This window comes from Antedon mediterranea, chromosome 2 (genome assembly GCF_964355755.1).
Source record: "Antedon mediterranea chromosome 2, ecAntMedi1.1, whole genome shotgun sequence".
Classification (NCBI taxonomy): Eukaryota; Metazoa; Echinodermata; class Crinoidea; order Comatulida; family Antedonidae; genus Antedon; species Antedon mediterranea.
The window spans coordinates 9,011,410-9,036,319 of NC_092671.1; the positions used below are offsets into that span (position 1 = coordinate 9,011,410).

The following is a 24,910-nucleotide window of genomic DNA, read 5'->3' on the forward strand; positions in this document are numbered from 1 at the left end:
TCAAACACTGTCCAAAACATTATGTTTATTTAGAACCATTTAATTTAAGCATATAAAAAAAAACAAAAAACTGTGCTAGAGTTAACTTCGTTCTATGCATGATTAAGCAAATCAACAAACATTGCTTGTGTGATCAGTTAACTCTGTTATGTCTCCATGTTTTTTCACACCGATATAACTCAAATGTAACTCTGACAAATATCAGTACATTTGCAAAAAAAAGTTAAAGCTTCAAAGATAGAGAAGGCAATGAACAAAACAAAAAAACACAGCTAATTTCAACTAGCATTGAAACAAAATGTCTTTTTCTCCAATCTACTAGTACTACAGTATTAATACAGTAATATTTGTTTTAAAACTATGGCCAACAACTGTTCAGAGGACATCCTATAAGTAGACACTGTTGTATCCATCAATAAATTGGTTCTATTTTGTTGTCTTTATTATTTATCATGCTTGTTATGCATGCTAACATAATCAGCTCTAACAAAACAACTGCCTGTTTACAGTTAATACAGGTAATTATTGCATCATTCAAGTAATATGAAAGAAAGTTAGACAAAGAATGGGCTACTGGTACAATCATAGAGATATTATAGTGAACTGTATAATCTCTTAATGGTACAATTTACTCTAAAAATATACAAAGTATTCTAGTGCAGTAAATATTTGTTGGATCATTGTACATTGTATTACTAAATTAATACACGTTACATTCAATATATAAAACAAAAGCCTTGGTTAGAATAAAAAGTCTTTGGTGCTGATTATTTAAATATGTATAATCTAACATTAAATAATAAATTAATGTTTGTGTCTTCCTTAATGTGTGTATACAGTATATCCCAAAAAGGTGTAGGGAAATATATTAATGTATTTTGGTACAAAGTATAACATATACAAAATAAGGGGTTAAAATAGCGTGTGTTTTGGGTGGGCTTGTTTAAAAAAATATTTTTGACATTACTGAAAATGTTTAAAAAGAGAACTTCCAAAATCACTTTTTATTGTATGTTCTCGCAGATGAGTAAATCCTATAATACTACTTTATTATTGTTTTCATTGGGTTTTAGAATGAGAACACCATTTTAATAATTAGGTAGCTTCTGATTTGGGATGACCAAGAAACAAGTGATGTCATGTTTAGTTAATTGATCCCTAATCAATTCCTCAGTTTAGGTGGATTCTAGGACGAGAGGATGATCATCGACACAATGTACATGCAGGTTGTAAGTTCTAGGTCGTTAAAAATCAAAAGTGCCATATTTTTATCTACATGTACTAAAAGTAAAGAGATATTTAGTAACAGTGTTTGGTCTGTATAGACTCCTGGTTCATTTAGACAAGGAAACATGTAAAGGTCTTCAGTTGGTGGCATTGGTACAATGTGTACAGCATTTAAAAATGTCTCCTACATGTGTTCATGGTAGATACAATATATAAAGTGTTATAAAAAGAGGTTAACAGGGTTTATATGCAATAAAGTATGTGTTTTACTTCACCTTAATTTTGTAGTATCCATGCATACGAGGTTCGGTATACTTAGTTACATTGGCATCGGAATGTTTTACTGGTAATTCAATTTCTGAGCATGCTCAGAATGACTTTACATATTCGAGTAGTCAATCGTGAAAGGTCGCTGTTAGATATACAGCCTTTCATTATAAATGTTTATAATCGATATAAAATTGTTTAAGCATGCTACTATGTCACTCGGAAGCTCACAGAGGCAGTGTAGTACGTGTTGCTACAGTATATTCATCATAATATACAGTAGTCACAAAATAAGTCATAAACGGCGAAAATATGGTAATAGTACTGCTGTATTTATTCTCTTATACTGAAACAAATGCGATATCATAATGTATTAATGTTAAACAAGTTCACTTTTTAAAATTTGTTATTGGAGGAAAAAGACTTGCTAATGGCGGTACGGACGGAATTTGAGACATCCGTGATTGCTGCCGTGACTGGGCATTTGTGTCTTTGGAAAAGTCTCCCATTCCCAGTCGTTTCAGCACCCTGCAAAACAAAACAATTATTTTAAAATATTTTTACAAACAAAAACTAAAAATATTTTATAAAAAATAATTTTGTAACTACGGTAATAAAAATGAAGCAATTTATTGTCTAAAAATAAACTTACTCTCTAGCTTGCTGTCTCCTTGAGTTCACGTCCAGGTCAAGGGTTCGTGGCGTTGTGATGTATGCTGGGAATTGATCAAGGTTTCCAATTGGCTGAAAGTTAAACATTGTTTATTGAATAAATATCCAAAGTTGACAGCAATGTTTGTGAAATTCATATAGACATACTATCCTACCTTCCAAACAGGTCCTCTTGTACCTATTAAAGTAACACTTGTTCCAATGACATCTTTTGGTTTATCTGGTACCCTCATATGTACCCCGTGTGGTCCCATTGTGCGCACATGTTCACGTCTTTGTTGTGGTTTTATGTAGATCAGCGTTTTTGTAACTGGCTTAATCATACTCATACCAGTTTCTTCTTTAACAGCATCAAAGCTAAAGAAAAAACATAATTTATTAATATTGATATGGCTTGTGGTTTAACATTTGCAATTTTTGTCACATTCTTCATTTATTCTAACTGTGATTCTATGCTTGTTTATATCTAGTACTGAGCTTTGACAGAATGACTCAACAGCTTCATAGTTGAGTGGCATGTCAACTATCCAACATTAACTTCTTTTTTTTTAGAAATGCCACCAGATATGTCAATGATGGTCACAGATATATTTTATTCAGTTAGTTAATATGTTGTAATTTTTGTTTGAATGTTAGACTATTAATATGATATGATTCCTGCTTATGAAATTATAAACTTCTTACATAGAAAACATTTGTTCATAAAGCTTTGTTCTTTGTTTTTTTAGTTGTTCCTTCTTGTCTTGCCATTTCTTGATTGACTAGTTAAAAGAAAAAGATCATTATTTTGTTTAGTATAGAGTATTTACATTAAATGTGCTATCCATCTAAACACTGTGTTTAGTTGATCCATTTAAAAACAATGTTTTGTAGGGGTACATAACAGTGGATATAAAACAGTGGATTCTCTTTACCTCTTGCATGCGTTTCTCCATCCTGCTGAGAAAGCCTTGCAGATATTTCTCTTGATCACCAGTTGTCATCGAAAGCTTCTTCATCAATTGTTCTAAAAAAAATTAACATTCTTACTTTTACTTATAATACACATTCCATCAACTATTTGGGATAATGTGATGGAAGGAGGTGGGTTTTTTCCTGTATACTTGAGGATTTGTACCTTTCTGGTCCTGTAGTTTCCTAAATGTAATGTAGCGTTCAAACAGCTGTCTTAGTCTCATTTCTGGAACTTCCATTGCCTGTGTTATAACATCTACTGTAATCTGAAAATAGTGCAAAGTTATAAACAAGTAAATATTACTGAGTATTTTGGGAACACATATCTAAGGCCTGTTTTCCTGTCGACGTTATTAAACGCTATCGTTAACAATAATCGGCGATCTCCTATGTAAACATTGAAATGGTAACGATTTACAGGAAAAGGTACTCACTATCGTTATCATTTCAACTTGATCGTTTTCAAACGATCGTCGTTGAACTTTTAACGCTCAACAACAATAGCGTCGAATAACGTCGACAGGTAAACAGGCTTAACAAAAGCCATGATTAAGATCTATGAGTCCATCTGAGAGACCATGTTAATAGCTGCATACTTACTGTATGAAGTTCCAGTGATATCTTGTTTTCCTTTAACGCTTCCTCCAATGTTTGTAGATTTTTAAACTGATCAGCTACTTTCAATTTCAGAGTATTTATATCATCTTTCCTGACCTACAATAAAAATGAATAACATAGTAATTATGCGGTTGAGCAGTTAAACTCTGCCATCAAATTGGCACAGGTTCAAGACATGAACTCTTCGACCACAGTTCTAGTGGAGGCAAAGTTATTGGATATGGATTCCAGTGTACACATCTTGATTGTGTGCACAAAACCAGGTACATTTTTCAGAAGGATAGGGGGTTAGCCTGGTGTAGAGCATTGCAGACAGACAAACAAATACTGTTGGTAACCATTTTACTGAGTTCAGTTGTATTACCTGAGTGGCACCAGATGACATCTTGTTGTTTGCCATTTGCATCACCAGCATTTGTTTGTTTTTCTCCTGTTCTGCTAGATTTCCTCTCATTGACCGTAACTTTGAATCACGCTCTTTTAACTCTTGTCGGAAAGCAGTTTGTCTAAAGTGACAAACATAATGTTTTGGTTAAATTACAATGTGAACGGCAGAGCAGTTTGTGTAGGCCCAATATATTGTATGTCATTTCTATATGCCCCAACCATAATAACAGGATTTCTTTGCTCAATCTAACTAATTACATTGACTTTTTTATCTTTACACTCAAGGCAAGAAGCTTTCATTTTTTGCTTCATTCTTCAGGTCAGGTGGAACATTAGGCTACATAAAATTTAGGCCTGCATGTGTAAGATAAATAACTATAAATAGTTTCTAAAAGTCTTCTGGATTGTAGGAGCTTTTTGTGTGCTCTATGCCTCTAGAAATATTGGTTCATATTAAATCTTCAAAATTATTAATAATATTCAAGAACAGAAATTAATAATATTTACACTTCTTTCATCTCCCTTTGAAGACTACTATTGTGAAGGATGAGCTGCTTGTGTCTGTCCAATACAGCCTTGTATTTCTCTTCCTATTGAATAACAGTAAACAGTTGAGTCAGGGAAAAATTTCATTTAAAAATTTTGTTTAGCAAAATTACTAATCAAACTGATTGTTGAGTCAAGAAACATAGTTTTGTATTGCATTTTTTGCTACACAATTTGCGAAATGTGTAGCAATAGGTTGTTTTGTATAGCTTTTTGCTATGCTACACTGGCAAAATTATTCCCTGTGAGTGTGTTAAGCATAATTCTCCACAGAAGGAGCAGAAAGAATTAGTTAATTGTAAAGAAAGAATGTACTGATGAAATAAAATCTGCATTTAAGAATTATGATATACAATCAAAGTTAATTAACAATTGTTACTGAATTACTTTTTTTACATTTTTTAATATACCTGTATTCTTTTTGTTTCTAATATCAAGTATTCCAAACCATTAATCTCCTCATGCATCTGAAATATTAAGTAAAATTTCATGTAAATAAGAAATTTTAATATTCTATTTTTTTTAAATATCCAGTAGGCGTACAGTAATTCTTTTACCTTGTTTATTTTGTCATTTGCTTGATTGTTTTCTTTTCTCAATCTTTCTTTATCATCATCAACCATCCCATCATGCAATGGTGATCCATGTTTTGGTGCCATTGCTTCTTTAAGTTCAATCCGCTACAAAGAAACAACATTAGAGGTTGATACACACTAAAATCTTGTGCTGCATCTAAATCTTTGCATTTCAGTAGTGAAAACCATATCTATATATAAATTTACGTAAGGGCAAAATTCGGTAAATCTCGGTTTATTTCTAGAATTTTTACTCGATGGTATATAAAGTTGGTTCATACTTTCGGTACTGATTTTAACCATCTGATGTAACCCTGTTTACTAATTAAATTGAGTTAGGTAATTAGTTATTGACGATTAAAACGAATTTAGGTTCAACGATTTGCCCCAAATAGGGGTGTTTTCCGATCGTGGTATACACTGTCTAATGGATGTCCATCTTGAAAAATACTCGCCACAAAAATACGAGGAGGCTTCGCATTTTCCTATTTCCTCCTACGATAATTGTTTTTAATAGCTGAAAACTGGTTGAACAGCTAGAGTACAGCATCATAATGTTGAAGATAGATAGATTTAATATACGATTATACAAATGTATTGATTTGGGATGAATGGAACATTCCAATCTCTGTTTCACAAGTGTCTATTCCCTCAGGCGTCGTAAAGGCAAGTACAGTACTGTATACTCGAAATTCGATCCATTTTTGTTTTCAATCTGTGCTGCACAGGTTGGATATAATTTTGTTTTAAACGGATAATGAGCTAGCGTTTTCACTCGCCGTATATTATGTACAAATCTTTATTATTGCAGTTAAACCACCCACATCATCACCTTTCCCTCACTGGCATGAGTAGCGTTGTAAAACCAGTAGAGAGTCGGCCTACGGTACATCACATGCCCTAAACGCAGAACAACTTTGGTGGGTAGGGTAGGAACCAACTTAAGTATGAATTGGCTCTAAGAAACAATTGAAAACCATTAGGCCTACTAATTAAGTTGAGTTAGATAATTTAATATTTATTGACGATTAAATCGAATTTATGATTTTCCCCGAATAGAGGTGGTTTTCACAAATTGTTTTACATTATATTATAAACATATACACGTCGTAGTGATGTATCGTTACATGTGCTGTACTATTTCAATCGACTAGGACGGTGATAGTTTCAACAAAGTATTACATCGCAATGTTTTACTGTGTTTAGTGGTATATTATTTGTAAAACATGAAAGCAATTAATATTTCGTTACTAAATGGATAAAGAATATATTTTAACATTGTTCCTCTTTGCACCCATCCTCTTCCCCATCCCTCAACCCTAATGTTACATACAAAACACAAATTAAGTTTGTTTAAATTTGACTTAAACAATTGGTCTTATTTTGTGACAAGTTTCTCTTTCGGAAGTAATAGGGTGCTGATTTTAGTTTAGTACATAAATCACAGTGTCTATTTATTCGTTCCTGTAAACGACATGTATTATTGTCCTGCAGTACGTACATTTGAAATCGCCAGTTTTTTAACGCTGAAATTATTATGTATTCGAGAACCATCTGTGGGCATGCACGGCCTAGATGGTACGCGAGCGAAGCGAGCGTACCATCTAGATTAATTAATAATGATTAGAATTCACTTACTTTATTCATCAAAGCCTGTGCAATCTTTATTTCTAATGAAACCAACACTGAAATAAATGCAATAAACTAAATATATTTTCAATTATTCTCAAAAGTGTTTACACAAAATAGAAGAAAAAATTTTCATAAAGCTTATTTCAAGATACTTATGTTTTATATATTAAATTAAATCCAAAGACAAATTACTGAAAAACCAACAAAGCTGTGGGTAACAGTGACTGGTTTATATTAAACATTTCAGTACTTACATTCTAAAGCATTTCCAGACATCATGTTAAGCTTAGTTTTTATGTCGGTTGGTTTCTGAAATTACCGGTAATAACAAGTTGTTGAGAAATCATGAATATTCCACCAAACTTACGAGTTAAAATAAATATAGTGAGGCATTTAATGAATAGTTCCTCGAAACATGTCACATTTTAGGGCAGTTTGCCTATTCATTAAATGCCTCAATATAGTTATTTTAACTTGTTGAGAAATCATGATTACTTTTCCTATAATGCAAAAACAATGTTGCAAGAACAACAGAAAAACAACTCACGTCATCAACTTGTAAATTATTGGTAAGTTTCACCTCATGTGCTAAGTCAAGCAGACCTATTGTAAAGAAAGTAGAAGTCATAGTTAAAAATTTACTGCCTCAATCTTCTACATAATGTTTGTATTTCAATATTGTGTGTTGTTATGAATTTCATATTTTGTTCATGAGAAAACTCCCTACACCGTTGTGTAATTTATCAATTGTTTGACTTGTTCAGTAACAGTCTGAAGCTCTGTCTACACTATCAAATTAGTTTGACAAAAAAGTGTGATGTGCCCAAATATGGTATGGTTTTTTGTAACATAACATTTGATAGTGTAAACAGAGCTTAAGCTCTAAATCATTTTCAGAATTTACCTTCTTTTTCAAAGATGTTCTCCAGACTATCTTTGAAATGATTGATAGCTCGCAGAAGATGTAGACTGACTCGATGTATGCCTGCCAGTTGAACCTTCATATCTTGTTCCTGTTTCCTCAGTGTAGCATCACATCTTAATTATAAACTTTACATTTTAGTTGGCTAGGACAACCATTTGAATACAATAAAAATCTCTCCTAATAAAGAATGCCATTGTCATAGTCAACACATTATTGTCCAACATCATGGTCAAATTCAAAGTTATCATTTATTATGATCTTTGTGTGTGAATCAGGCTTGAAATGCTACCTGGTATAAATTGTTCATTTTAGTAATGCAATTTGTGTATTTTAAACACATTTACCTTTGTTTTTCTTTATGTAAATGATCTTGTAGTTTGTGTATTTCTAACTCGTAATCGGCCTTAATACGTGATGCCATGTGGCGATAATCAGTTGGTGAATTTGGCACAGCAATCATTTCTACTGGTGAAGGCAACGTAGAAGCAGCGGTGGCTGTACGCTTCTTTATGTCTGCAATCAGTTCGGCAATTTTTAATTCCTAAATAAAAGTTTAGAAAAATATTTTGTGGAAGAGTGAGTGAAAAAATGAAGATTTCATTAAAGTGATCAAACTGAATTTGATGTTAATTTCAAAATAGTGTACTAACATGAACACTTATTAGATCAACCTTGACTTGAAGTTCATTTTTCAGTCGACGAACTTCCTGCTCTAACTTGTCAACCTTAAAAATAAAAACAATTTTCACTTATATTTTGGAAATAATCAATGTAATAATCCATTTTTAATAAATTATCGCTTGTAATTCTAAAGTTAGCAACTTGGTTGGAAGGCATCTTGTTTTTACCTCAGATTTATAATCATTCATGCGTTGCATGTACTGTTCCCGTATTGATTCCTGTCGGCTATTTTTTGCCTCTGTATCTTGCACAGTTATGTTCAAGCGTTTTTCATATTCATGCTGTTTGTCTAAAATTTACATAAAACAATAACTAACTCATCAACATAAGAACAATCATGGGCATACTAAACATAATAATAAACAAAATGGATTTTATTCATTTAAAAATGAAGTTATTATTGAAAATAAATAAAAATAGTTGAACTAACATAATGCATCGTCTAACTGTGCTTCTAAGTTTTCTATTACTATGTTTAGCTTTTCTATAGTGTCCTAGAACAAAAACATAGTTTCATAGGTTAATATCAAGTTCAAAAAACATTTAATTGTTCAACAATGGCATTATACAGTATAATATATACAGTAGGTGTGTACATAAATGAAAACATAGTAAGCCATCATTTGGGGTCTTCTCTAGAAGAAATCAAGTTTCTTGTCTCGAGAAAGACCCCAGAAACAATACACATACATTTAAACTAATACAATTTACTACATAAAATAATAAATAAAAACAAAAAGGATTAAATAAAAATAGATACTTTCAGTGTACTACAATCATAATAATATTAAAATTAGTATAAAGAAATAAGATATTTTTAAAAAATTTTTACGAAAAGTATAAAGAGATTTAAAATGCTTTAGTTTGGCATCAAGATCATTCCAGATTCGCGGTCCTGAAACAGAAATAAAATATTCGGAAGCAATTTTTAAGTTGCTTATTCACCCTTGAGGTGAATTTACTACTTCAGTGTCATGCCAACAGTTATTTTTCATCTTCATTTTATTTCAACCACATCCGACAGCAAAAAATCGCCAATTATTAGATTGTTAAATATGTATACATACAAAAAATGGTAAAATTAATAGCTTTAAGAATTTTAGATATAATAATTTACAAATGGTCTTATCTTTAATGGAAATTCAATTTGTAAAAATTCAATTGTAAAGCTTACTTCATGTTCTTTGATAGTAGCTTGTAATGCCTCAATTTCATTTCCCAGTTTTGCTTGAATTTCGGTCATTTTTATCTCCCAAAGTTTGAGTTCTTCTGCTGCTTTTTTATCTACAGTTTAACAAAATCATTGACTTATTGTTAGATTTATATTGTATGAGTGTTTTAGGCAATTATTTTCTTTATAGGTTTCATCAACCTAGGTTATATTATATTTCAAAAGATTGGATCAAAATGATATCCTCTAGAAAATGTTGAAGAACTGCTATCTTCCTTTCCTTTTTCATTCTTGCTTGTTATTCATTATTGCTTTATTTACCTTTTTGATTTTTAGCTTTCTCTCCTTCATTCAAAAGTTGTTGTTCTTTATCGTTGGCCTTCTTCAAAGCAGCGAGTACCTTTTCATAATTCTCCTTCATTTCTTTCAATTTTTGCTTAAGCTCTGTCTGTTAAAACCCAAAAATGTTGGTTAGTTTAAAATTATAGAGTCACCATACTCCACGTTGCCCTCAAATTTCATTTTAAAAGCAGATCTCATTTAATAAAGCACACTAAATGTCTTAATACAACAAATAATTAGATCCAAAACACCAAAATAGCACACTATTACCTCATTCGTCATACCACTCTTATTTTTTGGTCTACTGCCTCAGTTTATAAAAATAATACCTTCTAATTTCTACGAAATCTTGTTCATCAAAACAAGGTAAATTGGAGGTAAAGTAATTATTTCAGAATTTAATAAAATAAAAACAAAATGAGTACCATTTTCTGGTTTTGTTTTTCTGTGAATTTCTCCAGGGACTCAATGTGCTGATCTTTCTTTTTTAGCTCTTCATCAATACGCTCGTTTGCCTTGTTGATATGGTTAACATTTACCTGTAAATAAACAAGTAATAAGTATCGGTTCTAAAGAATTTAAGTTAGGCATATTGTTTTAGGTTTTTTCTTATTTTTTAAAAATCTATATCATTATTACAGATATTATTACATTTATTTTATATTAATAATTTATTAATTTCAATTATTTCTACCTCAAGTTGCAAAATATTTTGACTAAGATGGCCATTTTCTTGGTTACGCCTCTCCATGGCAACACACATAAAGTTAAATTGTTTCAAAGCATTACGACACACTGAAAAAAAGTATGTATTTAAAAAACGAAAAAGATTTGTACAACTTATAGACATGCTCTCCAAAATGTAAACTGATTTGCACTCACTGTTTCTATCATTGTTTGTCTTAGCTGCTTTGGTTGCCTCTTCCAAGGCTTTCTTTACCTCAAGTGATGCAGCCTTCCAGTTTGCAGCATCTGCCATCAGAGCTTTCTCTAAAAAAAGAAGTTTTTGCTAAAGTTGTTTTTACTTTGTTACTTTAAGGCAAGTTAAAAATGATTAGTGACACGTTTCTTCATAAAAAAAATCTGTAGAAGTGGAAGTTTTTTTTACGAAAGACACTGAAATTGGTATTTGTAATTGATGTAATACAATCATAACATTGAGATACCTATATACCTAAACCTCGCTTACCATTCATTGGGTCTCTATTTTCCTTTGCTCTTGATGTAACCATCATTTTTTTGCGAGTTGTGACACTAACTGCTTCTTGTAGCTCAACAGTTTCCTGCAATACAATCCTACAAAAAAAAAGTCATTTTCTATAATATGCACAGATTATAATTATTATTTTTATTTTATTTTATTTTATTTTATTTTATTTCTTCATACTCATCCAACAGCGAGTAACCCGCCAATTACAGGATGGATAAACTATTTAATAATTTCACAAGACAAACATATACACAAGATGCTCTACATAAACAAAGACTTATTATTAAGTCTTTGGGAGTGGAGTTGTAAATTGTCATGAGAAAAAAACCCTGACATATGACAGGACTTGAACCCAGGACCCTTAGACTAAGACTAAGAGTGAAAAATCATCAACTTAATCAAGTTAGATATAAATGAACTTAACTAAACAAATTCTTTTCAATCTTCAATAAGATTATGAAAATCAGGCATTTTTGTCACTGTGTAAAAGAGTTGTAATGTTTAGTTGTGCTTACTCTTCTGTTTCTCTGGTGGAAAGGTCATTCATTGTTTCAAATACTTTTTTACTAAGAACTTTAAACCTTTCAACAACCTTCTTCACATGTTTCTTATGATCATTCACTGCATTCCTGCAAAAACAAAACAGAATCAGGACAGGAGGTTCTCCTTAATTGTCCAAATGGGCCAATGATTATTATGAATTAAAAATACTTTAAAAATACTATGCCTCTTTAATGTATATACTTATGGTATTATTATTACATATATTTACATTGTTTTGTGTTTTAATGTATGCTTTGGTGTGGCACGCCTTATGGCGACAGTGGTCCTTTGAGCTCTTTTGCCACTCCTTGGCACACTCAAAGTTTATGTATTGTTTTAATGTTGCTAAAATTAATAAAATAAAATAAAATAATGAATGATGAAGAATATAATGGTAAAAGAGGAAGTGTTATAAGGCAATTAAAAAGAATTCTAGGTATATGAAATGCAGTCCAGGATTTGTGAGAGAGGTTTGCTCTGTGTGTTGGGGATGGGTACTGTGGTAAAGGGGTTTATATAGTTTGTTTACAAAACCATCTTACATAATACTTACATAATGTTTTGTTCTATCGTCGTCGTTTCATTGTTCTTCTCCAGTAGTTCCTCATGACTAACAATTATTTTCTCCTAATTAAATTATTAAAATATGTATCCGTGTTTAAATATATATGTGATAAGTAAATCAAAGATGAGGCCAACTTTAGCAAATAAATGGAAAGTTTTGATGATATTTATTTAACGGTTTTAATGGTTAGTGCAGAACTGTGGTGGTAAGATCTTTGACTCATGTAAGTGGTGGGTTTCAGCAGGGTTGTTATATGCGGCCCTCAGATACAATTTAAAAAATACTTTTTTAGATTAATTAGATTGTGTTTTTAAAGTTGTCTGTTGTATATGGAATGCCATATGTGCCGAAATGTTTATTTTTTACAAATCACTAATATTTAAATTAATTGCACTTTGATAGTGTATTTTAATTTGGAGGGTAGGTCAGTCATCTACCCAGACTATTCACTGGAAATGCAGGTGTATTTTATACATACCACAGTTGTCTGTACATCAAATAGCCAATCGCTGAATTCATCTACTAATATCTCCCGACATAGGCAAGTTTGTCCATACTCGTGAATAATATCCAGGATTGTTCTTTTATGTAACATCTAAAATATAAAGAAAGTTAAATGTTATATTCATAAGCATAATCCAGCAGCAACTGAACTTAACACTATCCAAAATACACATGATATTAGTCCTGGTTATAGAATTGTGGATGACAATAAACGATGATTATAAGAATGAACGACAACATACTTCCTCCCTTTTCTGTTTAGTGTTGAAACCAGGAGGTCGTCTTCGTCGAACTTCTTCCAAAGAAATCTGCAAAAGATGAAATAAGACAAATACATGCAGTAACTACATTCTGCTTCTTAATGAAAGTCATATGAAGAAGTATAATTATATGTTTAAAGGACAAAGGTTAGTTCACATGGATTTATGTAAACAAAATAACAAACTTACCTCAGATGGAGTGGCAAGAAGGTTTGTGCTAATTCCATAATGAGCAAGTGCCTGGAAAAAAAAGAAAAAACATTTACATACACATAGATTGAGTATTCATCATATTGAATTGAATAAAAATAACTGAAGAGAAAAACAACTGAAATAATTCTTCCACAGGGTCACCAACATCTTCACACGGTCACCATCACCTTCACAAGACCGTCATCATCTTCACACGGTCACCATCGTCCTCACATGGTTACCATCACCTTCACAATATGGTCATCATGTTCACACGGTCACCATCATCTTCACACGGTCACCATCACCTTTACAATGGTCATCATGTTCACATGGTCACCATCATGTTCACATGGTCACCATCACCTTTACAATATGGTCATCATGTTCACACGGTCACCATCATCTTCACACGGTCACCATCGTCTTCACAAGGTCACAATATTGTTTACCTTTTTTACTCGATCGTGAATGATTGCAAGTTGACTCTGTGCATCCTCCTGAATCCTGCGTCTTTGTTCAAGGTCAAGGTTGAGGAAGATCTCTCTGACATCCTTTTCCACCTCAATGTGGTAACTTCCTACCTTCTGTAAACTCATCTTCTCCCAGGTGGTGGTCGACGTGGCATGTTAGTACATTAAATACTTCACTAAAGTATAGGCCTACACATTGAAAATCTCTTATTTAATAAAACAAACAAACAAAAGGTTAAATTTTTTTTGCATGGGAAGCACTTGATTTATGTAAGTAAGAGATTTACTAATAAAAATAGGTATTAATAAAAAATATGTCCAAAAACATTGTATTATTGCATGGAGAGTAACATTTATTCAGTAAAAGCACCTAACCTGGTGGGGTTGATCTTCAATAATGTTACCATGGAGTTCGATGATAATATTATATACTAAACTTCAAAAAGTCGCGCGCGATAAGTTATTTACATGGTTACGGGACGCCCATGGTTACACCATGTAACCATTGGTTTCGGATGTTATTATCAAAAAGTCGCGCGCGTTGTTGTTGGCAGCACCCAAGAAAATTATTTTGTTTCATCAGAGCACGTGCACATTCCCTTTGTGTTTATTGAAGCGGATCGACAACAAGTTTAAAATACACAAATATCACGCTTCATGCAGCGCACACGCATCAATGCTCTTATTCATTTGATTATCATATAAATATTGGGGTGTTTTCAGTGTCGTTTATTACAAATAGATAAAATTTGCTTTAAAAATTCGGTGCAATTTTTAGAAATGTTGTATCAAATTCTATAATAATATTTTGTGAGTATTTTAAAACTGTAAATAATTATACAGGGTAATATTAAAATAATATATAAGTTATATATCCCTACATTTAAATAGAATATTCCATACGTCATAAATAATTGGAATAATTCATCTCAGCCATGCGCACAGATTACATGATTGTGCTTCCGGTTCGAAGTCTGATGCTGCTGCTGTGTAGGTTGAAAAGATAAAGCTGGATAAAGCAATCTTGGTAGACAATGGTAAGATTCTAAAATACAGTTTTGAGCTTACTCTGTAAACACAGCGTGTGTAGTGTGGTGCTATGTTATTCCGTAGATATTTAGGTCAAGTGTAAAAGGTATTGTAGCAATGATATATCTGTGTGGACTTGATTTCTGAATGATTGTAATAATTGAATTTTTCAAGCGAATGGAATGGCGATGGTGTATTGACTGTAAATATGTGACAGCAGTCAGCGTGTGCGTAGGCCTAGCTAGTTTTCCATTGAAACGTTGTTCTAGGCTAATATTAATAATAAAAAAAGAGTTCCAAAAGCATGTACATTTCTTGTAAATAGTTAATGATTTCTTTTGTTTCTTTTACAGCCTAGACTCTCACGTGGTTTCCCTCTCACGTTAGGCCAATCAATCCAATATTGAATGAATGAAGGAATTAATTTTGTAACATATTGTAGGCCCTAATATTTCGGTATGGAGCACCATAACAGAAATACTTACTACAAAAAACTACCTATGTAAGTAATGTTGACTAAAAAGTGATAGCGAGGCGAGTATAGCAGGCCGTCTAACCTGTCCTTTACTAGCTGGTAGTAGAACTCAATATATAGTCCAATATATACAATATTTTAAGATTATTTACTGTGTTATCCAGTATTATATCTGTATTGCACTCATGAAGGGCTCATGTTGCCCGAAAGCTCTGCTAATTTATATGGTAGCCATGAATATAGTCTACAAATCAATTGCCTTTTTAAAAATGATAGCTGGAATATTTAGATTTGTTACAGTTTGTTCACATTTTGTAATATACAACAATCACAACATTCACTTTGTGTGCCAAACCAAACATTTATAAGAATAATATTTTATACAATATAATATTGGGATACATTTTAGTCCTACAGTACCTGTCAATTTTCATGGTTTTTCTGTAAGTTGTAAAGTAAAGTGTAGAAACTCTTTGTTTTATACCATTGTTTGGGTGATAAACAAATCCAACAAACAAGTAATATTAATAATAACCAATAAACATTTTTATTGACCTTACACACAGGTAGTTCTGTTGTTGTTTAGTGGCTTGTTTTAGCCCAGATGTGAAATTGAGGCTACAGCAATTAATTAATACAGTAATAGGAGCACTGGCCTCTCCTAACCTACAACATAGGCCTAATGTTCATAGAGTTATAGGTCTACTGATTTATATAACTTAATAAAATGAAACCTTAAGACTGGGAAAGCAATATAACCACCCAGGACCAAAGAAAAATCCAGAACTAGGCTGGACTATACTTTTATCCCTACAAATTGTATTTATTTAAAATATTCATATCGGCACAGGCTAATAATCACATTTTACCTGATAATTTTAAATACCCCCATTTGTTATTTTAAATATTACATTGCATTTCATTTTCCATCTTATAAGACCCCTAAGCTTTGTGTACTACTGTACCTTCCTTCCGTTTAATTCTGTGTTGTCATGGTGAGGTACAACAATTAAAAATATACATTTCCTGATATCATTTTTGCTGCAAATTAATTATCAGTATTACTAAGTAGTATAAGACATACAAGTATATTTTAGATGAATTTAGTTTTTAAATGATTTCGATACATGTAATCTTATATAGTGTTTTATTTTTACCATACTGTACAGTATATTTTAAGCTCTGTCTACACTATGAAACTAGTTTGACAAAAACAAGTGTGATGTGCCCAAATTAAATATGGTAGTGATATGACATCATCGTGTCCTTATATGGGCACATAACATATTTTTGTTACATAAAGTTTGATAGTGTAGACAGAGCTTTAGATCTATTTTATATTTTTCAATTGAGTATTAATTTAATTAAGTTTTCTGGTCTAGAGCAATATACAGTGAATGTTTATACACATAAATACTATAGTATTAATATCATCAGCATTTTTGTATTTCACATCAAAACAATAAATCATATGTTTTCTACCTCAGGATCTTTGAAAATGACAATTTATTAATGTATACAGTTGTTATTTGACGGTACACTACTACTACTTAAGAGAAAATTACAAAATAGCTTTTTAGTGTGTGTGATAAATCATTGTACAGAGCAAGCTTTGAAGGTTTAGGGTCAGACATACATACATGCGATTCAGAGTCATTATAATGTATATAAAGAAGAATTACTGTACATTTGATCATTATTGTCAGTTACCGAAACTAAATATTTTTATGTTACATATCAATTTAACTACATATTGTTGATACAATAGGACAAAAACATATTGCACAAATATTATATAAACACTGCATTATGATTCAAGGCATATTGTTTATCTTTAGGTTTAGCTTTCTCTCCACTAAGGTGCAGGATTGGAATTCTAAGGCATGGAAATATCATTTTATGAATACTCAATGTTTTAAAAATTAACAATTAATCACTTGGTTTATTATTTTGTAAATTGTTGTACAGTAGTACTGTTTGTTCTTTCTTAAATTGTATTTTGGTGAAACAGTATTTATTTTAATATTGAAATCATTGTTGTAATGCAATTACAGTACATAGCCTTCATTTTGGACAGTATTATTACAACTGAATAAAAAAAAATTTACTGTACAACCATCTTTTTTTTTTCAAAAACTAAATTAAGCATCAAATTTAATATATTAAAAAATAATGGTTGTTCCTTTAACAACAACAACATATGCGCTACTTTTCTGTTAGTCTTTGTGGATAAAAAGAATGTGTCACATGATCAATCAGTGTGTACTAGTGAAGGGTAATTAGCATAGAGGATATTAAGTCCCCCTTGCTAATACAAATGGGCTGTTTTACTTAGTGCTATCCAAATATCTAGCTGTCACACTTTTCCTGTTTTCTAATTTTTTTAATTTTTTTTATTCAATTCATGCTAAATTCAAGAATTATCAGAGGAGAAAATTAAAATAGCGATTTAACTAAATATAAATAAATATTGTATTTTTAATCTGTTTTTAGTGAAAAATAGTAGTGTACTGTAGATTGTTAGTTTCCTGTGGTCTAAATTCTGTACATAACTAAAGGTTTTTATTGATTATAATTATGCCACATTTACATTATCATGTTCATTTGTGAACATTTTTGTACTTACTCTAAGGCAACAAGAAATGAGGCATGTCCGAGATGTCACTGAATGTGTAACATCCAAGGCGTGTCCCTACTCATAATGTGTATCATACCATCCAGGGTATTTCCTCACAATTTGCGATTAAATTTGGCCTGAAATTAACAACACACTACAGACTTACTGTACCTGTACTGTACCTCTATTTTAAAAAATTGTGTGTGCATTCATTTCAAGAGAAAAATATGTTGTTTCTTCAATCTACTGTAGTCTTGGAATAATAGGAAAACAATATCTTATTATAGAAAAAGAATTATACTGTAGTACTGTAGAATGTCAAGTACTATAATGTGCTGTACTCTATGCTGTCAAGTTTTTCAGCCACTGTAGCCTTGAGGAATGCTATTTTTTTTTTTTGAAGAATGTTGAGTTGACCCCTTGACTCGACCTTGCATTCCTTTAAACTGAGAAACTGCCAAATAAATTCAACTGTCATATCATGTCAGTATTTTGTAATAAAATTAACTTACCATTTCTGTAATTAATGAAATTTAAAGAATTATGATGTATTGTACTTTACTTGTAACAAAAATTTATGTTATTTTTTTAGATGTGATTAAGAAACATTTAATTAGTTCAAACAACTCACCGATAACTCATGGAGGCTACGTGCGAGAATATGGTGCTAAAACGTAAACACTCCCCCACCCCTGTAGGCAATTGGGACAACTTGGAACATAATGGAAGACCCAATTCCCCATCATCAAGTGCTGATGAAGCGTCTTGTAAGTACTGTAACACTATCAAATTAATTTTCAAGCATGTTAAGTTAGACCTGTTGCTTAAAGCACAAAGCTTAATTCACACTAGAATGCAGTGCAATGACATACACTTACAAGTTATTTGACTGTCGTATGCAATAGCTCATCATCTGAATGGATGTGAATTGTACTCTACTAATAATATTGTTGTCTTTTATAGGCGAGTCTGCACAACCAAAGAGAAAGAGAAAAAAGCAAGTAAAGTTTAATGGTGTTACTGTTTACTATTTTCAAAGATCTCAGGGTTTCACTTGTGTTCCAAGCCAAGGAGGTTCTACTCTTGGTAAGGATTTGTTCTGATCATTTGACATTGTAGGCCCTGTTTTTATACATACTGTACTGTAATTAGAGTGAGTGGATTGTTGCTACTGACAATTGTAACATTCTTGTGTTATCTTGTGCCATGTTTTCTAATTTGTCTTCATGTATATGATATAACACAGTATAACTTTGTATGGAATTGTCTAATTGCCTGACACCTTGAAAGTCAATCATCACAGACCTGTACTGTACATGAAACTAAAATAGGCACAGTGGCAGTGAAGTTGTGTAGGTTCTCTCTCATACATAGTCATACTGTATGTAATACCTTCAGCTAAAGGGTAGTGCTAGGTAGAAATAAAGAAAGTGATCACCTACTCACTGTAATCTACCTCTTGCTAACATAACTACTGTATGTCCATGTGTTTCATATCATGAAATGGGACCTGTCACATGCTATAACAAAATTATTTTGAATTTCACAGGAATGGAACATATTCATGAATTTAAAGAGAATTACAGTTTGAATGCCTTTGCTCTGGAACAAGATCGACAACATCGGGAACTTTTAAAAGAACAACTCTTACAAAGAAAACAACGACAAATGCTTGACCAAACTGAATCGGAACTGTTGGATAAAAGCATACAAGAAATTGCCGACAATGAACTAGCAACAATAAATGTAGAAGAATACTACTTTCTACAGCCTGTGAACACAAAAAGACGAAGAATTATGCTTCGATCAGCAGGCGTGACCAAAATCGAAAGCTGGGAAAAATCTGAATTGAAGAAAATCCGATTGTCTCGTGAAAAGTGTGGCTGCGATTGCAAAGTAGTTTGTAATCCGTCAACGTGTGCTTGTAGTTTAGCTGGAATCAAATGCCAGGTTGACAGATTATCTTTTCCATGTGGATGTAGTAAGGAAAGCTGTGGAAATGTAACTGGAAGGGTTGAATTCAACCCCATTAAAGTAAGGACTCACTTTCTACACACTCTAATGCGTTTAGAGGTTGAAAATGGAAAAGTGTCCGAAGATATTACTGATAATGACACTGATTATACTAAACTGGAAAATTCAGTTTATTTAGATGAAAGTACTGACCGAGTTCTTGATCACGGTCAATGTAAAGAATGTGATTCAATACCTTACTCAGACTATAGTGATCAGTATACATGTGATCAATACTTAAATGGACAGAAACCTGGTGAACAAGGTCAATTTATTCAACAACTAGACTCCAATAGTACTCCTATGAACTTTTCTTGTACAAATACAAATATTCCACTTGATCTTCAATCTCATAACAATTCAAACAACCAGTGTGATGGTAACTATGATGGCGAATCTAATCACAACACCTTGAACATGTCTATCAACAATTTGTGCAATGTTTCCCAGTCGGATATCGGCGATTATGCCAGTACCACATCGGATGAAAGCGTGACCTCTGAATCGGATTCAGAACCTCCGTATGTTCATCCGACAATCTCTGTGGAAAATACAGACTTTGGTTCTACTTCTTCAAACAACATAGAGAAAAGTATTTTTCAAACACCTGATTCTTCACCAGAACAGCAATACACTAAGTTGATGCCCCTTGACCTTTCACATGCACTAGGTGATTTTGACACTTGTGGTGCCTCCCCAACCTACACACAATTGAGCACAACCTCGCGGTCGTGTCCCGATGCATATTATTCCCAGGTTTCTCACGACTCATACACAAACTATTTAACAGACTGCCACCATTTCGCCAGCAATGCATCCAAGGCTGAAAAAACACGCTTCCAAAAATTGAACACAATCACTTCTTCTTGTACACTTGGAAGTCATTCTGATTTTGGTTGTGGTGGTTACAACTTAAACGATTCCAGACCGTCTACAGAACATACAGCAGACTCTAATATGCAATCTATTGACCAATCTGACTTTGCATTATGTGAGGATGAATCCACCGTTGACTACTTCAATGAGAATGCAAGTGGACAAGAATACAAAAAGGGTACGAGTGCAGGTGTACATTTAAAACATTTTGAAACCAATATTATAAGTAAGGTGTCTTCTACTGTCAAAGATGGATGTTTTAAGCAGGATGTCTGTTTGCCATCAAATGAACACTGTCAGAATTTAACAGGTGATTGCCAAGCAACTTCTCAGTTGCAGTTATCTGATAGAGAAGAAAATAGTAAGTTTATTGTAGATAAGCGTGACATATCACCTGCCAGTTCTTCTAACATACCATTTGTTGGGTCACTGCAGGATCAAGTGTGTGTGGCAAAAGGGCAAATATCTGAATCATACGCGACATCTGCAGACAACCGGTTTATTGTTAAAAGGGTTGATGTGTCTTCATCATCTGGTGATTCTTCCAACCTACCATTTGTTGGGTCATTGCAAGAGCAAGTGTGTCTGGAAAATGGACAAATATCTGAATCGTACCTGATATCCGATTCACGTTTAACACCTGAACCAGATGTAAGTGAATCTCTCTTATTTGATGTTCATTCATTTGAAGAATCTCGAAAAACAGAATATCAAGGTAGTGTGCTTGTAGAGCAATCAACATCACAAAACTGTTTATCAGAAAAGCAATTATCATCTGATAATGCATCAGAATATTGTCTTAGTAGCAGAGATAACAAAACTGAGGAGTTCTTGGAATTAACTAAAGCACAAGGTGATATTAACAAGGTTGACATTCCATTGAAAGAACCAGTTGACAGAGAAGCCAATCTAGATTTACCTTTTGACTGCCAACTTCCTCAAGATAAACCAACAGCTGATGTCCGTTTGCAGCCCCTACCAGCAGCTGATAACAGTTTGCAGCCCACACCAGCAGCTGATAGCAGTTTGCAGCCCGCACCAGCAGATGATAGTAGTTTGCAGCCCCTATCAGCAGCTGATAACAATTTGCAGCCCGTACCAGCAGACGAAAGCAGTTTGCAGCCTCTATCAGCACCTGATAAAAGTTTGCAGCCCACACCAGTAGCTGATAGCAGTTTGCAGCCTACGCCAGCAGCATGTAACAATGTGCCTGCACCAGCACCTGATATAAGTTTGAATCCTATACCAGAAGCTGCCAATAATCTCTTGCAGCTCACATCATATGATAAAAGTCTACAACCAATACACGCTGAAGTCAAATTGCTGCAGCCCACATCAGAAGCAGCTAATAATTGCTTGCAGCCAACACCAGAAGTGGCTAATAATTGCTTACAGCCCATATCAGTAGCAGATAATTGCTTGCAGCCGACCTCAGTTTCAGCTGATAGATTTTTGCAGCCCACACCAGCAATGACTGATGATGATTTACAACTCACACCAGCAGTAACTAGCTGCTGTATATTCAGCAAAGACACAGTCCAAACTCTACCTGACAACAGCATTGGAACAACTCAAGAAACTGAATGAAAAGTTGTCTAGAGACTTGCCATAAAAATCATTCAAAGAAAAATTAGTTTTATTCATATTTTTAATTGAGATTTAAAAAAAAAAGTATTTTTAATCTATAATGAGAGGAATGAATATCTTTTAAAAATTTAAACTTTACTACTCAATAAAATGGAAAAAAAGGTACTGTACCAACTATTAATCATGCTGAAATTTCAATATTATTTATATTTTATACTATTTGTCGTTAAAAGCATATTTTCTCATGTCTTGCATTCAATTGATTGTTTATTTACGTCTATTTTAAGATTACTTTATGAAAGTAAATTTGGATAAATCGCAGTTTATTTCCCTAAATAATGATGAAGATTTAGCATGACAAAACCCACAATCATAAAAATAACCTGAACATTATAATAACAATGATGCCGAGTTCCATTTCTGCCTCCTCTAACATTTATTAATATGTGTAACTGGCAATCAAATGAAATATTCATGCCGAGGGAAATTGAAATTTCCTGTTTTTTACCTATTATTAGGTTTTGACTATTTTGATGTGTTTTTTCAAGATACAGCTTACCGCAAGACATATTCAACCTGGTTTTATTTTTTGTTAAACCCAAACTTAAAAATAACGATTTGTTTAGCTCTTAGAGCAGTCTGTTTCAATAGGGTAACACAGTTTGGTGTAGTTATCAGTATGTTTATGAGTAAAAAGTATATATATATATATATATAAGTATATATATAAGTATATATATATAAGTATATATATAAGTATATATATATATAAGTATATATATAAGTATATAAAATGTGCACATCAACTCAAATTTAACAGTAGAATTTCAAAACCCCTTAATAAGGTTTGTCCAATAGTCTTAAAAAATGTATTTGCCCTTATTCGTTTCATAAGGATGAGTTCCTCTGTAATTGGTATGTTGCCCTATGGATCCAAATGTACAGTACTTTTAAACAAAACTTATGTTCAGAAAAGTTACAATTAAGTTTGTTTGTTTTCTTGGTTGTTTCAATGACCAATGTACCCACCTAAGTTGCTAGATTTTATGAATATTTATTATTTAATCTGTTCAGTTATTGAGGTACCACCTTTTATAACCACCTAAATTGTTTTTAATAAGATTACTCACATTTGTAAGTATCAATGTATGATAGGCATGTGAAAGCAAAAAAAGATATAAACTGTTATGTCATTTAGGTTAAGAAAACAGTGTTGTAAAAATGCGTTATTGTTAATCAAAATATTTATTAAAGTGCTTTGCTGTATGGATAAATGTATGCTTAGTTTAATGAAACCTTGAATGATATTTAAAAAGTTGTACCGCAGCGCATGAGAGGTGCCAATTATCAGTTTCTAATGAAGGTGCTTAGTTATTATATCCTATCAGGTCCAAAATCTTATATAATAATAACACACTTTTTAAAGACATATTTAACCAGCACAATTGTGAACAGTACTTTTGGAGAGCTGATGTCTATTTTTTTGTTGGTTAGAAATTATAATGTATTACAAGAGGCTTTTAAAATTTATTTATTTAATATAATTAATACTGTGCTTAGGATATGTCAAATTGCAGATAGGAAAATCTACACTTCACACTGCATAGAAAGAAAATGTGAACAAGTATGACAATAACATTTTATAATTTGAAATGTGATTATGGTTTTATGAATTTTAATGTAATTTATGTTTATAAAAAGGACCAAGACACAGGGACCCCATTAAGTACATAATAACATAAAAATTCCAAAATCTAAAACAAAACTTTATGAAAGTTATGCGACCTGATTTTCATAAAGTTTACTGTATAAATTACAGCTATACACTTACTTGTATTAAAATTAGGTTTTAATTTATTGGAAAAATTGTTGTAAAAATGAACCTTAAATAGAAAATGAAATGCAGTATAATGCAAGCAGCTCAATGTTCCTGTTGAAACTGGAAACAAAGGTAAAATGTACTTCCTAGCTTTGTACAAAAAAAAAGCAAATGTGTGTTTACTGCTCGTATTTTTGTAGCATCATCATTATAGCTATTAAACTAAGCACCATTCAAATTGTGTATACTGTACCTGCCAATTCTCTAAAATATAGTGAAAATGTATATCTTCCTAAATGTTTTTTAAACGTAGTAGTTTCTGAATTTCATTTTACTTTATTTTTTTTGCCACAGAAACTTCTTTAAAACTATTTTTTGTTGGTGCTTTACATTAGAAAAAGTGTATTTTTCTTGAGACAGTAAATATGTGCTTGTCATTTATAAACTAAAGTTTAATTTTAGTCGGAACTATTGATATGCTTTGTGCAATTGATGTAATTATATTATGGTTGTTTCAATGTTTAAATCTTGTCTTTTGGTTTTTGTTGTAACAAATGTTTTCCTATACACTACAATCTGGTATTGAGAAAGTAAGCTGAACTGTTAAGAGAAACTAAGGTTCAAGTATAGTCAGAATTGTGATCAAGAGATTAATAAATAATAAAAATGTTATTCGAATGGAACAAGGAGACCACAGTAGGTGCACAGCCCCAGGGAAGAACACCCATGTGTTGATCTGGCCCTGCATGG

At 32.3% G+C, this 24,910-nt stretch overlaps 3 protein-coding genes across 3 annotated transcripts; 1 reads left to right on the top strand and 2 right to left on the bottom strand.

Annotated features, from left to right (window-relative positions):
* Positions 1-1,823: 1,823 nt before the first annotated feature.
* Positions 1,824-12,333, bottom strand: LOC140040286 (uncharacterized). Its single transcript, XM_072086091.1, has 27 exons — positions 12,304-12,333; positions 11,723-11,836; positions 11,187-11,293; positions 10,880-10,987; positions 10,692-10,792; positions 10,423-10,536; positions 9,977-10,103; positions 9,659-9,768; positions 8,915-8,978; positions 8,652-8,773; positions 8,454-8,528; positions 8,148-8,344; positions 7,783-7,916; positions 7,426-7,481; positions 7,133-7,187; positions 6,885-6,931; positions 5,229-5,351; positions 5,082-5,138; positions 4,633-4,715; positions 4,103-4,244; positions 3,721-3,834; positions 3,284-3,386; positions 3,081-3,172; positions 2,851-2,927; positions 2,322-2,523; positions 2,147-2,238; positions 1,824-2,022 (listed from the first exon to the last, which is right to left on the bottom strand). Coding segments are annotated over exons 1-27 (2,757 nt in total). The 5' UTR covers positions 12,306-12,333; the 3' UTR covers positions 1,824-1,883.
* Positions 12,334-12,582: 249 nt separating this feature from the next.
* Positions 12,583-13,870, bottom strand: LOC140039245 (uncharacterized). Its single transcript, XM_072084847.1, has 4 exons — positions 13,724-13,870; positions 13,269-13,319; positions 13,062-13,127; positions 12,583-12,910 (listed from the first exon to the last, which is right to left on the bottom strand). The coding sequence occupies exons 1-4, from the start codon at positions 13,868-13,870 to the stop codon at positions 12,758-12,760; spliced, it is 417 nt and encodes a 138-aa protein (XP_071940948.1). The 3' UTR covers positions 12,583-12,757.
* A 1,364-nt stretch (positions 13,871-15,234) lies between these two features.
* LOC140039591 (uncharacterized) lies at positions 15,235-23,051 on the top strand. Its single transcript, XM_072085206.1, has 4 exons — positions 15,235-15,275; positions 18,458-18,632; positions 18,829-18,951; positions 19,415-23,051. The coding sequence occupies exons 2-4, from the start codon at positions 18,506-18,508 to the stop codon at positions 22,339-22,341; spliced, it is 3,177 nt and encodes a 1,058-aa protein (XP_071941307.1). The 5' UTR covers positions 15,235-15,275; positions 18,458-18,505; the 3' UTR covers positions 22,342-23,051.
* Positions 23,052-24,910: the final 1,859 nt, after the last annotated feature.